At 39.8% G+C, this 19,110-nt stretch overlaps 1 protein-coding gene across 1 annotated transcript in view; it reads right to left on the bottom strand.

The window, feature by feature from the left end:
* LOC126100873 (L-dopachrome tautomerase yellow-f2-like) overlaps positions 1–19,110 on the bottom strand; it is a 181,392-nt gene that overhangs the window by 13,701 nt on the left and 148,581 nt on the right. Inside the window, exon 5 of the mRNA XM_049911539.1 lies at positions 1,163–1,403. Within this exon, the coding sequence (XP_049767496.1) occupies positions 1,163–1,403 (241 nt within the window). The remainder of the gene's footprint in view (positions 1–1,162; positions 1,404–19,110) is intronic.

The raw sequence follows: 19,110 nt of genomic DNA, 5'->3' as shown, positions 1-19,110 counted from the left end.
CTTTCTCTGTCTCCTACACATTATGTCTGCAACAACATACCATTGGGAACAAATATATTTACTTAAATTTGGGTTAACCAGCGCTCTGATACACATATAATATCGACATGCTGAATATTACTCAACCGCTGTAATTGTAAAAACCTTATGTCTAATGCAACATACGTTAATTTGTAGAAAAGTGAGTAGTTTGTCTCTATCTACATTTCTCTCGGAGCTATTTGTCTTTACATTTGAAGTGTTAGGCTCAGTTAATTTCTTCAATCCTAGTGTATTGTGCCAGTACGTGTTATGGTAATCCCATACCTGTTCTTCTGTTTGTTGAATCCCTTTGCTAAGCACTTTCTCTTGTGTACAACCTCTGATCCCACCAACAATCCTGGCCCTTTGGTAGTGGTTTGTTTTTGCGGGTTGACTGTCATATACAGCCTGTTGGGATTCCCACCGCCTGAACTTGTGTTCCTGTTATTCTGTCTACAACTTGTTCTGTCTCTTTATAAGATTTCTTCTCTGTCGCAACTGTTGCCGGGCTATTTTCATTCGGTACTTCTTTTAACTTTTGCATTGATCCCTTGAATATGATTTTTTACTGAGGCATTGTATAATATATAATATTTATATTGTATGTATATAATATGTATATTGTATAATATATAAAGATGCTGACGTTCTTCATGTGGGAGTTGTGACTGTCACTGTTTTGACTGACTTTCTATCTACTTTAGTTCTACAGATGTTTTGTAAGCTTACCTGTTCGATTTCAATGACTCATGAATTCCAGTGGCCTTTCGTTCTTTGCCAGTTCGCTCATAGTCAATGTGCTGTATATAGCTCTTTTTTATTAGATGTATTAATAAAGCTTGCATTGTGAGAGCCGTTCACAACTTTTTTTAGTTTTCTTTTTGTGGAGTGGATTTCTTGATTTACACGACCATTTAGCAAAGTCATGACTGTGTAGTACTCCAACAATAATCGCATTTGTCTTTTGTCATGTTGGCTAACATCATTAGCCACCGCCCATACAACTGCAAAGCCTTAGACAGCGCTCCAACGTGAGCAGTGTGCGCTATAGAGGAGGTGACACATTTTGTTGTGAGCTTATGCGGAACTGTACTGTAGAGTGATTTCTCGAGGATAAATTCAAGCGTAATTGTAGATGTACCTTAACGTCACTGGGATAGACGAATGAAGTACCGTCGTCCTCGGCGACGACGCCTATGGTTTCTGCGTCCATGGGGAGCCCGGAGCGCGAGTTCCAGCAGGTGACGCGGTGGTTGAGCACCTCCATCATGAAGAGCACGCCTGTTCGCTCGTCCAGGAAGCTGCCTGTGGACTGGCCGCGGTCCCCGCGGCTGCCCACCGGCTGAAACGACCGGAACCACGAGGTGCTGCCAGCGGCAGTGCTGCCAACACAAACGGTGTGCCTCAACATGTGGAAAGTCTCAAAATGGACAGTACAGTAATGGCTAAGTTCATTAAACGGAGAAAACATATGTATTGATGATGATGTTTCGTTTGTGGGGCGCTCAAATGCGCGGTCATCAGCGTCCGTACAAAGCCCCAATTTTCTTCACACACCAATTTATTTCACAGTCCAATCTAGCCACTGTCACGAATGATGAGGATGATGATGAAATGATGAAGACAACACAAACGCCAAGTCCCCAGGCAGAGAAAATCTCCAACCCGGCCGTGAATCGAACCCGGGACACAGTGACCCAGCTATAGCAACGCTAGCCACTAGACCACAAGCTACGGACCATGTGCATTGAAGGAGATTTGACGCATGTTATTCGTGTAAAAAGTAAGTCGACTATGATGGAGTTCCAGGTCACTCTTCACGTGAAAACCTGTGTCCACCTTTCACTTGAAGATTCTTAGAAATGGAGATCATGCTTCATGGATGGTTTCTATATGTACTGAGCGAAGTGATACAGTGCTAAAGCGCTGGGCTCATATGTGGAACGTTGGCAGTTCAGTCACCCTGCAATCTACATCTGCATCCACGTAACCGTTCTGCAACTCACATGTAAGTGCCTGGCAGGGAGTTCATTGTGACCACTCTACAACTCACACGTAAGTGCCTGGCAGGGAGTTCATTGTGACCATTCTGCTACTCACACGTAAGTACCTGGCAGCAAGTTCATTGTAACCACTCTACAACTCACACGTAAGTGCCTGGGAAAGATTTCATTGTGACCACTCTGCAACTCACACGTAAGTGCCTGGCAGAGCTTTCATTGTGACCACTCTGCTACTCACACGTAAGTGCCTGGCAAAGAGTTCATTGTGACTACTCTGGAACTCACACATAAGTGCCTGGCAGAGCTTTCATTGTGACCACTCTGCAACTCACACGTAAGTGCCTGGCAGAGCTTTCATTGTGACCACTCTGCAACTCACACGTAAGTGCCTGGTGGAGTGTTCATTGTGACCACTCTACAACTTACACGTAAGTGCCTGGTGGAGCGTTCATTGTGACCAGTCTGCAATTCACACGTAAGTGCCTCGCAGAACTTTCATTGTGACCACTCTACAACTCACACATGCCTTGCGGACCATTCATTGTGACCACTCTGCTACTCACACGTAAGTGCCTGGCAGAGCGTTCATTGTGACCACTCTGCAACTCACACATAAGTGCCTGGTGGAGCGTTCATTGTGACCACTCTGTAACTCACATGTAAGTGCCTGGCAGGGAGTTCACTGTCACCACTCTACAACTCACACGTAAGTGCCTGGTGGAGCGTTCATTGTGACCACTCTGCTACTCACACGTAAGTGTCTGGCAGGGAGTTCATTGTGACCACTCTGCTACTCACACGTAAGTACCTGGCAGAAAGTTCACTGTCACCACTCTGCAACTAAAACGTAAGTGCCTGGTAGGGAGTTCATTGTGACCACTCTGCTAGTCACACATAAGTACCTGGCAGAAAGTTCATTGTAACCACTCTGCAACTCACACATATGTGCCTGGCAAAGAGTTCATTGTGACCACTCTGGAACTCACACGTAAGTGCCCGTCAGAGCTTTCATTGTGACCACTCTACAACTCACACATAAGTGCCTGGTGGAGTGTTCATTGTGACCACTCTGCAACTCACACGTAAGTGTCTGGCAGGGAGTTCATTGTGACCACTCTACTACTCACACGTAAGTACCTGGCAGAAAGTTCACTGTCACCACTCTGCAACTAAAACGTAAGTGCCTGGCAGGGAGTTCATTGTGACCACTCTGCTAGTCACACATAAGTACCTGGCAGAAAGTTCATTGTAACCACTCTACAACTCACACATATGTGCCTGGCAAAGAGTTCATTGTGACCACTCTCGAACTCACACGTAAGTGCCTGGCAGAACTTTCATTGTGACCACTCTACAACTCACATGTAAGTGCCTGGTGGAGCGTTCATTGTGACCACTCTGCAACTCACACGTAAGTGCCTGGCAGGGAGTTCATTGTGGCCACTCTGCTACTCACACGTAAGTACCTGGCAGTAAGTTGATTGTAACCACTCTACAATTCACACGTAAGTGCCTGGGAAAGAGTTAATTGGGACCACTCTGCAACTCACACGTAAGTGCCTGGGAAAGAGTTAATTGTGACCACTCTACAACTCACACGTAAGTGCCTGGCAGGGCTTTCATTGTGACCACTCTACAACTTACACGTAAGTGCCTGGTGGAGCATTCATTGTGACCACTCTGCAACTCACACATAAGTGCGTAGCAGGGAGTTCATTGTGACCACTTTGCTACTCACACATAAGTGCCTGTCAGAAAGTTCATTGAAGCCACTCTGCAACTCACACGTAAGTGCCTGGCAAAGAGTTCATTGTGACCACTCTGCAACTCACAGGTAAGTGCCTGGCAGAGCTTTCATTGTGACCACTCTACAACTTACACGTAAGTGCCTGGTGGAGCATTCATTGTGACCAGTCTGCAATTCACACGTAAGTGCCTCGCAGAACTTTCATTGTGACCACTCTACAACTCACACATGCCTGCAGACCATTCATTGTGACCACTCTGCTACTCACACGTAAGTGCCTGGCAGAGTGTTCATTGTGACCACTCTGCAACTCACATGTAAGTGCCTGGTGGAGTGTTCATTGTGACCACTCTGCAACACCCACGTAAGTGCCTGGCAGGGAGTTCATTGTAACCACTCTACTACTCACACGTAAGTGTCTGGTGGAGCGTTCATTGTGACCACTGTGCAACTCACACGTAAGTGCCTGGCAGGGAGTTCATTGTGGCCACTTTGCTACTCACACGTAAGTGTCTGGCAGGGAGTTCATTGTGACCACTCTGCTACTCACACATAAGTGCCTGTCATAAAGTTCTTTGTAGCCACTCTGCAACTCACACGTAAGTGCCTGGCAAAGAGTTCATTGTGACCACTCTCGAACACACACGTAAGTGCCTCGCAGAGCTTTCATTGTGATCACTCTATAACTCACATGTAAGTGCCTGGTGGAGCGTTCATTGTGACCACTCTGCAACTCACACGTAAGTGCCTGGCAGGGAGTTCATTGTGGCCACTCTGCTACTCACACGTAAGTACCTGGCAGTAAGTTCATTGTAACCACTCTACAATTCACACGTAAGTGCCTGGGAAAGAGTTAATTGTGACCACTCTACAACTCACACGTAAGTGCGTGGCAGGCTTTCATTGTGACCACTCTACAACTTACACGTAAGTGCGTGGTGGAGCATTTTTTGTGACCACTTTGCAACTCACACGTAAGTGCGTGGCAGGGAGTTCATTGTGACCACTCTGCTACTCACACATAAGTGCCTGGCAGAAAGTTCATTGTAGCCACTCTGCAACTCACACGTAAGTGCCTGGCAAAGAGTTGACCGTGACCACTCTGCAACTCACACGTAAGTGCCTGGCAGAGCTTTCATTGCGACCACTCTACAACTTACACGTAAGTGCGTGGTGGAGCATTCATTGTGACCACTTTGCAACTCACACGTAAGTGCGTGGCAGGGAGTTCATTGTGACCACTCTGCTACTCACACATAAGTGCCTGGCAGAAAGTTCATTGTAGCCACTCTGCAACTCACACGTAAGTGCCTGGCAAAGAGTTGACCGTGACCACTCTGCAACTCACACGTAAGTGCCTGGCAGAGCTTTCATTGCGACCACTCTACAACTTACACGTAAGTGCCTGGTGGAGCATTCATTGTGACCAGTCTGTAATTCACACTTAAGTGCCTCACAGAACTTTCATTGTGACCACTCTACAATTCACACATGCCTGGCAGACCATTCATTGTGACCACTCTGCTACTCACACGTAAGTGCCTGGCAGAGCGTTCATTGTGACCACTCTGCAACTCACACATAAGTGCCTGGTGGATTGTTCATTGTGACCACTCTGCAACACGCACGTAAGTGCCTGGCAGGGAGTTCATTGTAACCACTCTGTAACTCACACGGAAGTGCCTGGCAAAGAGTTCATTGTGACCACTCTACAACTCACATGTAAGTGCCTGGCAGAGCGTTCATTGTGACTACTCAGTTACTCACACTTAAGTGCCTAGTAGATCATCCATCGAACCACTTTCACTCTCTTTCTCCACCTTTCCACCCTCGAACAGTGCCTCAGAAAAACGAACACTCAAATCTTTCCGTGCAAGCTCTGATTTATCTTATTTTACTACAATGATCATTTCGCCCTATGTAGGTAGATTTAGACAAAATATTTTCACTTTTGAGGAGGACGTAGGAGACGAAAGTCTTGAAAAGATCTGGCTGCAAGGAAATCGCCTTTGTTTTAATAACTGTCAACCTAACTCGCGATCATATCCCTTAAACTCACTTCCCTATTTTGCAATAATAGAAAACGAGGTGACCTTGTTTGAACTTTTCTGACGTCCTCCATCAATCCTATCTGGTAAGGAAACTATATCGCGCAGCAGTACTCTAGCAGAGGGTGGACAAGCGTATTGTAGGCAGCCCTTTTAGTAGACTTGTTACATCTTCTAAGTGTTCTGTTGCAACATTATCTGTGTGATCGTTCCAACTGAAGTTGTTCGTAATTGTAACTCCTAAGTATTTAGCTGAATGGGCAAGCTTTAGATTTTTGTGATTTATCGTGTAACCTAAATTTAACAGATTCCTTTTAGTGCTCACACTTTTCATTATTCAGGACCAATTTCCACTTTTCGCATTATACACATACATAGCCTAAATCATTTTGCAATTGGTTTTGATCCTCTGGTGACTTTTCTAGACGGTAAATGGCAGGATCACCTGACGATAACCTAATATGGCTGGTCACATTGTCTCCTAAATCATTTATATAGATTAGGAACAGCAGAGGGGCTGTAACACTTCCTTAGAGAACGCCAAATATTTCTTGTGTTTTACTCCATGACTTTCCGTCAATTACTACGAACTGTGCCGTTTGTGAGGAACGGTATGAAAAGCCTTTTGTAAATCTAGAAATATGGAACCAATTTGAGATCCTCGGTCAATAGCACTCATCACTTAATAGTCTGCTGAGCCTGAATATCCGAGACATAGTAGCTAACCGTTTCAGTCAGCAGTGCCTGATCCAAATCTGACGCCTCGATGTACAGTTTGTTGTGATACTGAAGAAAAACGTCTGCACAATTTACAAAATTCGCGTTCTGCTTCGGTGCGCTACCATAAGGTCCGCAGAAATTTATACGGCAGGGGGACTGGGTGAGAGCGCCGCAAGACTCTACAAACGTAAGTTGTATAACAATTGCTGAAGCGCAGTACAGTCCTACTGCGATCAGCCACTTAATGCTACAGTTGACTAAACGCGAGGTATAGTGGAATCACGCGAAATCACTTCTGGAAGTATATGAAAATTCTGTAACGAATAAAAACTCCGTATACTACACATTCCTGGGGATGGGCGGGGCACGCTATGTGCCCCCTATTGTTTTCCTTTGTGGACGCCTATGTGCGTTAAGATCCAACTACGACCACCACACGGACTTCAGTGTCAGCGCAAATGAGGACAGTGGCGTTTACGTAGTTTCCCTCAAGCACTTATCCCCAATATCTGGACGGATTCTTCGTTCTTAGTTCGTTTGCTGGATGTGACTCATCTTAATTTCTACTTGTCGGGTTGCGTGTTCGGAAAACCAGGAGAGAAATTGCTACCAGTAATTCGCGACATCCATTCAAATAACACATGGTATGTTCAGACGGATACGACAGGATTTTATGCTACGGTATCATGGTTGCACAGAGGTTCGATGACGCTACTTTGAACAACTGCTTTGAATGTAGCGCATACTACAGAGAATTAAAATTGTCAGAAAAATTGCCTACTTGGATTTTTATCATGATTAGCAAGTCAACTGTAAATTGAAGATTTTTTCCTGATTTTCGCTAAAAACTTTCTACCCAGAGATCGGGAAATGATTTCCTCATCTCAAATGATACGTTATTCCTCTTCCATATTTGCAGTATGCTCGTACCACTATACAGTCTGACGGGTATCTCATTAGTTCCACTGCCCTTTCCCGTACTAAACGACTTCCTTTTTTGTAATCTCGCGCTCAATTATTTTTGAACATATCGTTTTCACATGCGTGTTACCGTAAAAATGCTGCTATTTTGTTATGATATTCTGTAGTAGTATTTCACATTGAAGCCTATTTTTTCTTTCATTGGTCGTGTCGGTACCACCATGATAAAGAAGAATTTGGTCAGAAGACTGATTCATTTTGCTACTGTTTGCTTGATAAGGAGCCAGTCCGTTTAAATTAGGGTAAGAGAGAATCTCCACTTTGTGCGCTGTCAGTGGGAAAATTAATTCATATAATTTCTGGAATCAATCCTGACCGCATATGACAGTTCAAGACGTCCCTACTTGCACCGGTTTCTAAACTGATTAATTAACTGAGGAAGCTGACAGAGATTACAAAATACAAAAAAAGTTGTCATTAAAATATTCATGTATAAAAAACGAGCACTTTCACAACGCCGACAACAGAATTCACGAAAGATGGCTGCAGCTAAAACTTCACTGCAAGTAACCAGCGAACAACATGCCTTTACTCTAGAAGCCAAACTTAACCTCAACACTGCAGATACTGTCGAAGAAAAGTTTTCGTGATAAATCAGAGAGATTATTGCATCCTTGAGGGTTCGGTTGAAGCGAGAATGTGGCAAGGGGGGGGGGGAGGGGGCTGGATGGTTGCGATGTCTTTGTACTATGTGGTGATGTTGAAGAGGCTTGCGGCGTCCTGCAAGCTGTTACAACGCTCCAACCGAAACAGTTGTTTGCGCCTTGTTAAAATGGCGGAGCTTTACCGGGGGCATCATTGCGCATCACTGCCCAAATTATAAGGAGCCAAATTTGATAACCATTGGCATCTTCCCAACGTGCAACCGCAAATGTCCGCACAAGGAGAATGGGGCAGAACAGGCCACGTGACAGAGTTTTATGACCTAAGAGTGACCGGTACTTAGTAAGCTACCGACGCCAAAAATTAGATTTGCCAACTGCTGAAAAAGGTAGTGGCCAGGCTCTACCTACTGGACATATAACGCTCATAATTCCTTCGTTCTTTGTTCCTCAGAGGTTTCCCACCCTGCCTAGAAGCCAACGGACGCAATCGAGGACATTTCATGTATCAAGGTGCATCTTTGAACGAGGAAGAACTCCTCAAATTTCCATCGGGTCGTCACCATTTGGCAGAAACTGCTAAGTCCTCTCATGGTGTACGTGCCATAGATCAGAATTCAGGATACTGCTGTGCAATATGTAACGAATCTTGCTATGATTGTCCCTGTTGATGGCGAAGCATGCGTGTAAAGTTAGGAAGACGCCGTCAGCGAGGCTCCAGCTCATGGCTGATACACAGCTACAGAGCGGCAAGTTAAGTGTTTATCTGTTCCTGTCTTGTCCTCGTAGTATATTAAATTTCATTCGTGTTTCCCTTGAAGAGGCGTAAGCTCGCATTTTGTTAGTGTGAATTCAGGAAGTCTGTAGCGCAGTTTTCATTTCTTCTGAATACCCCGATACATGGCTCATTAACGCAACAGCGTCCATTGGTAGCACATCAGGAGGTTAGCAAGTTTCATATCAAGGATTGTGTCTGCTTTTACAGTTTACGTTTTCAGTTAGTCTTGCTAGGATGGGTAGAATGTGTACATACTGTGTGCGGACGCAGGTAGAGCTGGCCACAGTTTGCGAGCAGCTGAATGCACTTCTGGCTACTATCCACGTCCAAGCCATTCATTGTTATCTCAGTGAACAGTCACTAACAAAACTGGAGGCGCCGAGCAGCATCTGCTGGACTTAACGCATGAACACCAGACACTCAGTAGGCGTGCGTGTGCAGGTTGTAACGGAACATATTAAAGGCTTTACTGTACCGAAGTATGCGATACCCTCCAAATTCAACCAGTTTAACGAGTATTTATGATTATAGAAAAGTTATTGTGTATGTTAACAATGATTGCGTAACATGTCTCCATAAACAGTCAACCCATTAAATTATACTGAATAACTAACCCACACAAAAGTTAATATCACTTGATCACTGATACAGCAAATGTCATCATGTAAAAAGACTGAGTTCATCTTAAATAATTAATATGAAGTACGAAAAATAGTGTACAACTTAGGTATTTTGGATCTCCTTAAATAAAAATCACCCAGTGAAACCTATTTGTTCACTAGGAGCGGTTTCACTTAGTATTCACGAAATCAATCCTGTTTTAGACGAAAACCAATGTATTTCTTAATAATTCATGTTAATTACTTATTTATGCAAATTAGAGAAGTCAATTGACAAACTTCTAGAAAACGGACTTTTTGTAACAAAGAATTATTCTGTCAAGTCAACAAATCTGTCTGTCATTTTAATAACATGTTAAATTATGTCACTCGATGCAAATTAATAACTTTTCTGCACAAATTATGATAACAGATGTACATGTGACTTGTAAACTATATCTCTTTTTAGTAGTTCTTTGACAATGTTATAAATACGAGCAGCAAGAAGGGTCGAAAGGCAGTCGGAATGTCACTTTGGTACAGTGTGTTTGTGTGTTATTGTTTGAGGTGGATAAACAATCCAAAGAACATGTAAAGGAAGTTGTGTTGTGTCATAGTCTTTGGTGGACAGTGGAATTAAGATGGCCACCAGAGTAATAAATATTTGAAGTTTACATATTTGTTGGTTTCGTTCATCCTTTATCATCAAAAGCACATAAAACAAAACACGGGACCTCATGTTTTTAACCCTAGACAACCAGATTTAGAGCCAGCATCAACATCGAGACACAGCAGCGATCCAGCAAGCAGCAGTGATTACTACAATGCATTTTAATGGCGCCAACCTAACATCAAGTGCTAACAAGCTCCGTAAATGGGAGTGAAATAGTGCGATTATAGCAATTAGCAATATCTACGACCAGGCTACCATTACAAAAGTGGGGGCTCAGCCGGGATCTTTAAGTGCATCGATGATAATAGTGCAGCGATAAATTTCGTAAGTGCTTAGCATTCCAAAAAAAAAAGTTTATTTGTGCAGTGTGGCAACAGTGAAAATATGTCAAAATTAAATAAATAAATAAAGTGTGTTTGTGCGACTACCAAAAACCATCATCACACCGCTCGGAAGATTAACGTCTGGATTATGTCAACGGAATTCATCAATCAAGACCTCAGCTTCAATAAAACCGAATAGAAGTGAAGAAACCAACAGGAACACCGATCACGACATCATAGCATAAGCCAAGGTATTTTGTTGTTGTTGTCATTTAAAATAATTAATAGTTAACATGTCTCTACCTGAGAGTGATGAGCTCGTAGGAAATGTAAAAATTGGACCAGGGGATGGTGAACAATTAAACTTAACAGAGTGGCTAGCAGGGTTTGCAACTCAAATAAGCTCGCAACTTAAACAATCCAGTGAAGAAATAAATGTGAAACTGAAAGAAAACACAGATAGACTGGATAAGTTAAGTTTCAATTTTGATATATTAAGTACTCATCTCAATGAGAAGTGTGAGGAAATTAAAACTACCCTCAGCAAGGACACTAGAGAATTTCAAGTTGAAGTTGAAAGTTTAAATGAAAACATACAAGCTAACACAGACAGCATTGCTGTCATCTACAACAGAGTAGATACTGAAGTTGAAAGATTAGATCAGAGAATAGACAAAACTTCAGAAAACCTTAAACAAGAATACAACCTGTATACCACTAATGTAGATACAAAAGTAGAAAATATACACACTAAATGTACACAATTGGAGGACGCATTGATGTCCAAAGAAACGATTTACAATCAAAATACAATGTATGGGCACATCCAAGTGAAATGCTTTCCTGGTGAAAATCTGCACCCTATTGACTTTATTCACCAATGTAAGGATATGTTTGTGGTAGGAATGTCAGATAACATAAAAATCAAGTTAGTAAAACGGTTTCTAGAAGGGGAGGCCCTATCCTGGGCAAATGAGAATAATGATTCTTGGAATACTTTTGAAGAGTTTGAAGCTAAATTTATTTGCAAATTTTGGTCACAATCCATACAAGCCAGATTAAAGTCAGAATTTCTAAATGGACCAGTGTATAGAGGGAAAGTAGGGGGAATGCATAAATTTTGCAGAGATCAATTGAAAAAGCTTGCTCACTTGAATAACTCTTTTGATATTATGACACAAATTGATGTTTTAAAAATAAGGTTACCAGAGAGACTGCAGTGGGAATTGGTCCATGGACCAGACGATTCAATGGAAGAGTTCCTGAAATTTGTAGATAGATTAGATAGGGCCTTGGAAAGAGAAAATAACCAAAGTTTTGGCTCTGGCAACAACCAGTATGGGGGGTGGAACAGGAATGTAAATAGAGATTATTATGGGAGGAGAGACTTTGAAAATTCTGGAAATAATGCTCCAAATAGGGGAGATAGGAGATATGAAAATGATTTCAGAAACAATACACAGGAGGGAGGATGGAGGAGAGATAACAGGAATGATAGAAGTAGGTATTGGGGAAGAGAACAAGATAGAAGGGGGTTTGCTGAAACTAGTGAACAAAACGACAACTACAAACGGACAGACCGAGGGAACCAGCCGGGAAATGGTGGACAGTCCCACTAAATGTCCGTAGTTTTGGGGCTAGACAATATTATGATAGGACAACACATAACCGAAACTAGAAAAGGAGAGGATACAATGTAAAGAGTAAGTACCATGAAAACACTGATGTTGTTAGAATGAATAAATTAGAATTTAATAAAAGGTTTTGGGATACTATGAGTAAAAGTGATACAGTTAATAAAAACAGTGTTCAAGCACAGGTAGTTAGTGAAAGTGCAGAAGTTGAAGGTATTGCAGAGTTCCATAGTTGGGCTGAAAAAGATACTGGTGTTAATATCAAGTCAGACACACCACAAATAGAATCTATTTTGGGGGGTTTATTTGATAAGAAGGGGGATGACGAAGTGTTTAATGGAGCCAAAGACTCAATTGCTGAGATTCAGATACATAGGGGGGAAACTGAAGATGGGGTTGTTGCGGAGGAGGAGGAAGAAGTAATAGAGGGACATTTAAATAATGATCCTAAATCAAGTGATGTTGTTGATGAGAGTGTGGAGGAAGAAATAAAAGTATTTGTAGAATTGAAAAGTGACGATGAGGTAAAGGTAAGTGGTGTGACAAACATGGGTCATAATGAGGTTAATGTAAGTGAAATGCAGACTAGGGAATGTGTATCTGAGGACAAGCTATTGCCTATTGGGAACTATGAAACACTAATCTATGAGAATGGTAATAATAATAATATTGAAGAAAATATAAAGGGATGGAATGTAAATGTGTGTTTTTCAAGAGAAAAGGGAAAAGTTTTTAGAAGTTTTGTGGAACAACTATGGAAACTGTATAAACAAAGATGCCTTTTGGAAAGAATTAGCAAAGGTAAGTGCAACCTTGTATCCTACATGGTGGACAAGAATCCGTAGTGGACTTTATAAAAAAGGGGGTGAAAACAGTAGTTTAAGTGACAACACAGTGTTAAAAGGAACAGATGAAAATAAAGGTTTATGTTTAAATGTCAATGCTTTGCAAACAGAGAGGGATGTGTCTAAGTGTAGGAAAGAGACATTAGACTTAGGAACTAAAGAAATTGAAAATGATCTATTGTTTGAAAATACTGAAATAGACAAAGATGTTGAGCTAGGTTATCCATATGTTAAAGTAAACATTGACATTTGTCCATTTGAAATAAAAGAAAGCCCACATCCTAATGCGTATAGACTTATCTTTCCCAGATCAAGAAGGTTATTTGGATTAAGAAACATCACTGAATTGAAACCATATAAACATGATTAAGCACCTTTCCCTGTTTGAATACAGTTACTTACCCATTTTCCATAAAGCATGTTATCAGCAAAGTTTTTTTCTGGGTGTGTCTAATAGCAACTACCACTCATCCTACAGACCCTGGAGAAGTTCCAGATCTCTGAGAGAATGTTTTTATATTTATATTGTCACTATTGAATATTAAATTTTGAGACATCTTCTTTACTTGCAACGGGCAAGAAGGTGACAAACATTTATTACTTTTCTTTTGTATTGTTGAATATGGGACATACTTGCACCAAACAAAAGACAATGAAAAAATTGTTGTGCAAGACCCATCATTTTGTGACTATTGTGTTCTTAGGCATAAGATTTGTGTACAATTTTCTACAGTTAATCAGATGTTCACCAAGTTTGATGTTTGTGTTATGTTGTGACCAATTTAAGTGTCCAATTTTAGTATTAATATGTTCTTGTACTGTCTTGACTATGCGTCTCAATGGGAGACAAGTTTTTTAAATATTTCCTTTTTTTGCAAGTGCATATTATATTCATACATGTGACTTCTCTAGTGTTTGTGTTTATATATCATGTCCATACTTATATTTATGTTCTTTGTTTTCATTTCTTTTATGTGGCTCAAAAAGAGCAGACAGTTGCAATATTTTCCTATGGACATATGACCTGTCCATCTATGTAATATATTTATGCTCCTTCTAGTATCTTGATTAATCTGTGACTCAATAAGAACTGACTTTGAAATAATTTACATATATTTCTGATATATCTTAAAATCGCATGTGATATATTTGTGTCTGTTTTTGATCATTTTCCATGTGGCTCACTGGGAGCAAAGATTAGCAATTTTTTTACTTTCATATATTACTAATTATTTTTATTATGCTGTCATACTGAATGACATAACTCAAAGGGCATTTGAAACAACACAACTAAAATGTTTGCGGGAAAAAGTCATTTTGGAACGGTGTAACGGTCATTGCATACATTCACATTATGCATAGTAAAACAAAAAAAAACATTTTTATTAAAGTAGTACTTTTCCAAATTTTAACCATTTGACACATTTGTCCTAGTCGGCTAACATCATTAACGTTCTGTAAATGATATTACCCGAGGGGGTATTGTAATGGAACATATTAAAGGCTTTACTGTACCGAAGTATGCGATACCCTCCAAATTCAACCAGTTTAACGAGTATTTATGATTATAGAAAAGTTATTGTGAATGTTAACAATGATTGCGTAACATGTCTCCATAAACAGTCAACCCATTAAATTATACTGAATAACTAACCCACACAAAAGTTAATATCACTTGATCACTGATACAGCAAATGTCATCATGTAAAAAGACTGAGTTCATCTTAAATAATTAATATGAAGTACGAAAAATAGTGTACAACTTAGGTATTTTGGATCTCCTTAAATAAAAATCACCCAGTGAAACCTATTTGCTCACTAGGAGCGGTTTCACTTAGTATTCACGAAATCAATCCTGTTTTAGACGAAAACCAATGTATTTCTTAATAATTCATGTTAATTACTTATTTATGCAAATTAGAGAAGTCAATTGACAAACTTCTAGAAAACGGACTTTTTGTAACAAAGAATTATTCTGTCAAGTCAACAAATCTGTCTGTCATTTTAATAACATGTTAAATTATGTCACTCGATGCAAATTAATAACTTTTCTGCACAAATTATGATAACAGATGTACATGTGACTTGTAAACTATATCTCTTTTTAGTAGTTCTTTGACAGTGTTATAAATACGAGCAGCAAGAAGGGTCGAAAGGCAGTCGGAATGTCACTTTGGTACAGTGTGTTTGTGTGTTATTGTTTGAGGTGGATAAACAATCCAAAGAACATGTAAAGGAAGTTGTGTTGTGTCATAGTCTTTGGTGGACAGTGGAATTAAGATGGCCACCAGAGTAATAAATATTTGAAGTTTACATATTTGTTGGTTTCGTTCATCCTTTATCATCAAAAGCACATAAAACAAAACACGGGACCTCATGTTTTTAACCCTAGACAACCAGATTTAGAGCCAGCATCAACATCGAGACACAGCAGCGATCCAGCAAGCAGCAGTGATTACTACAATGCATTTTAATGGCGCCAACCTAACATCAAGTGCTAACAAGCTCCGTAAATGGGAGTGAAATAGTGCGATTATAGCAATTAGCAATATCTACGACCAGGCTACCATTACAAAAGTGGGGGCTCAGCCGGGATCTTTAAGTGCATCGATGATAATAGTGCAGCGATAAATTTCGTAAGTGCTTAGCATTCCAAAAAAAAAAGTTTATTTGTGCAGTGTGGCAACAGTGAAAATATGTCAAAATTAAATAAATAAATAAAGTGTGTTTGTGCGACTACCAAAAACCATCATCACACCGCTCGGAAGATTAACGTCTGGATTATGTCAACGGAATTCATCAATCAAGACCTCAGCTTCAATAAAACCGAATAGAAGTGAAGAAACCAACAGGAACACCGATCACGACATCATAGCATAAGCCAAGGTATTTTGTTGTTGTTGTCATTTAAAATAATTAATAGTTAACATGTCTCTACCTGAGAGTGATGAGCTCGTAGGAAATGTAAAAATTGGACCAGGGGATGGTGAACAATTAAACTTAACAGAGTGGCTAGCAGGGTTTGCAACTCAAATAAGCTCGCAACTTAAACAATCCAGTGAAGAAATAAATGTGAAACTGAAAGAAAACACAGATAGACTGGATAAGTTAAGTTTCAATTTTGATATATTAAGTACTCATCTCAATGAGAAGTGTGAGGAAATTAAAACTACCCTCAGCAAGGACACTAGAGAATTTCAAGTTGAAGTTGAAAGTTTAAATGAAAACATACAAGCTAACACAGACAGCATTGCTGTCATCTACAACAGAGTAGATACTGAAGTTGAAAGATTAGATCAGAGAATAGACAAAACTTCAGAAAACCTTAAACAAGAATACAACCTGTATACCACTAATGTAGATACAAAAGTAGAAAATATACACACTAAATGTACACAATTGGAGGACGCATTGATGTCCAAAGAAACGATTTACAATCAAAATACAATGTATGGGCACATCCAAGTGAAATGCTTTCCTGGTGAAAATCTGCACCCTATTGACTTTATTCACCAATGTAAGGATATGTTTGTGGTAGGAATGTCAGATAACATAAAAATCAAGTTAGTAAAACGGTTTCTAGAAGGGGAGGCCCTATCCTGGGCAAATGAGAATAATGATTCTTGGAATACTTTTGAAGAGTTTGAAGCTAAATTTATTTGCAAATTTTGGTCACAATCCATACAAGCCAGATTAAAGTCAGAATTTCTAAATGGACCAGTGTATAGAGGGAAAGTAGGGGGAATGCATAAATTTTGCAGAGATCAATTGAAAAAGCTTGCTCACTTGAATAACTCTTTTGATATTATGACACAAATTGATGTTTTAAAAAGAAGGTTACCAGAGAGACTGCAGTGGGAATTGGTCCATGGACCAGACGATTCAATGGAAGAGTTCCTGAAATTTGTAGATAGATTAGATAGGGCCTTGGAAAGAGAAAATAACCAAAGTTTTGGCTCTGGCAACAACCAGTATGGGGGGTGGAACAGGAATGTAAATAGAGATTATTATGGGAGGAGAGACTTTGAAAATTCTGGAAATAATGCTCCAAATAGGGGAGATAGGAGATATGAAAATGATTTCAGAAACAATACACAGGAGGGAGGATGGAGGAGAGATAACAGGAATGATAGAAGTAGGTATTGGGGAAGAGAACAAGATAGAAGGGGGTTTGCTGAAACTAGTGAACAAAACGACAACTACAAACGGACAGACCGAGGGAACCAGCCGGGAAATGGTGGACAGTCCCACTAAATGTCCGTAGTTTTGGGGCTAGACAATATTATGATAGGACAACACATAACCGAAACTAGAAAAGGAGAGGATACAATGTAAAGAGTAAGTACCATGAAAACACTGATGTTGTTAGAATGAATAAATTAGAATTTAATAAAAGGTTTTGGGATACTATGAGTAAAAGTGATACAGTTAATAAAAACAGTGTTCAAGCACAGGTAGTTAGTGAAAGTGCAGAAGTTGAAGGTATTGCAGAGTTCCATAGTTGGGCTGAAAAAGATACTGGTGTTAATATCAAGTCAGACACACCACAAATAGAATCTATTTTGGGGGGTTTATTTGATAAGAAGGGGGATGACGAAGTGTTTAATGGAGCCAAAGACTCAATTGCTGAGATTCAGATACATAGGGGGGAAACTGAAGATGGGGTTGTTGCGGAGGAGGAGGAAGAAGTAATAGAGGGACATTTAAATAATGATCCTAAATCAAGTGATGTTGTTGATGAGAGTGTGGAGGAAGAAATAAAAGTATTTGTAGAATTGAAAAGTGACGATGAGGTAAAGGTAAGTGGTGTGACAAACATGGGTCATAATGAGGTTAATGTAAGTGAAATGCAGACTAGGGAATGTGTATCTGAGGATAAGCTATTGCCTATTGGGAACTATGAAACACTAATCTATGAGAATGGTAATAATAATAATATTAAAGAAAATATAAAGGGATGGAATGTAAATGTGTGTTTTCAAGAGAAAAGGGAAAAGTTTTTAGAAGTTTTGTGGAACAACTATGGAAACTGTATAAACAAAGATGCCTTTTGGAAAGAATTAGCAAAGGTAAGTGCAACCTTGTATCCTACATGGTGGACAAGAATCCATAGTGGACTTTATAAAAAAGGGGGTGAAAACAGTAGTTTAAGTGACAACACAGTGTTAAAAGGAACAGATGAAAATAAAGGTTTATGTTTAAATGTCAATGCTTTGCAAACAGAGAGGGATGAGTCTAAGTGTAGGAAAGAGACATTAGACTTAGGAACTAAAGAAATTGAAAATGATCTATTGTTTGAAAATACTGAAATAGACAAAGATGTTGAGCTAGGTTATCCATATGTTAAAGTAAACATTGACATTTGTCCATTTGAAATAAAAGAAAGCCCACATCCTAATGCATATAGACTTATCTTTCCCAGATCAAGAAGGTTATTTGGATTAAGAAACATCACTGAATTGAAACCATATAAACATGATTAAGCACATTTCCCTGTTTGAATACAGTTACTTACCCATTTTCCATAAAGCATGTTATCAGCAAAGTTTTTTACTGGGTGTGTCTAATAGCAACTACCACTCATCCTACAGACCCTGGAGAAGTTCCAGATCTCTGAGAGAATGTTTTTATATTTATATTGTCACTATTGAATATTAAATTTTGAGACATCTTCTTTACTTGCAACGGGCAAGAAGGTGACAAACATTTATTACTTTCCTTTTGTATTGTTGAATATGGGACATACTTGCACCAAACAAAAGACAATGAAAAAATTGTTGTGCAAGACCCATCATTTTGTGACTATTGTGTTCTTAGGCATAAGATTTGTGTACAATTTTCTACAGTTAATCAGATGTTCACCAAGTTTGATGTTTGTGTTATGTTGTGACCAATTTAAGTGTCCAATTTTAGTATTAATATGTTCTTGTACTGTCTTGACTATGCGTCTCAATGGGAGACAAGTTTTTTAAATATTTCCTTTTTTTGCAAGTGCATATTATATTCATACATGTGACTTCTCTAGTGTTTGTGTTTATATATCATGTCCATACTTATATTTATGTTCTTTGTTTTCATTTCTTTTATGTGGCTCAAAAAGAGCAGACAGTTGCAATATTTTCCTATGGACATATGA

This window comes from Schistocerca cancellata, chromosome 9 (assembly GCF_023864275.1).
Source record: "Schistocerca cancellata isolate TAMUIC-IGC-003103 chromosome 9, iqSchCanc2.1, whole genome shotgun sequence".
NCBI lineage: Eukaryota > Metazoa > Arthropoda > Insecta > Orthoptera > Acrididae > Schistocerca > Schistocerca cancellata.
This window is presented reverse-complemented; position numbering and strand designations above follow the sequence as displayed.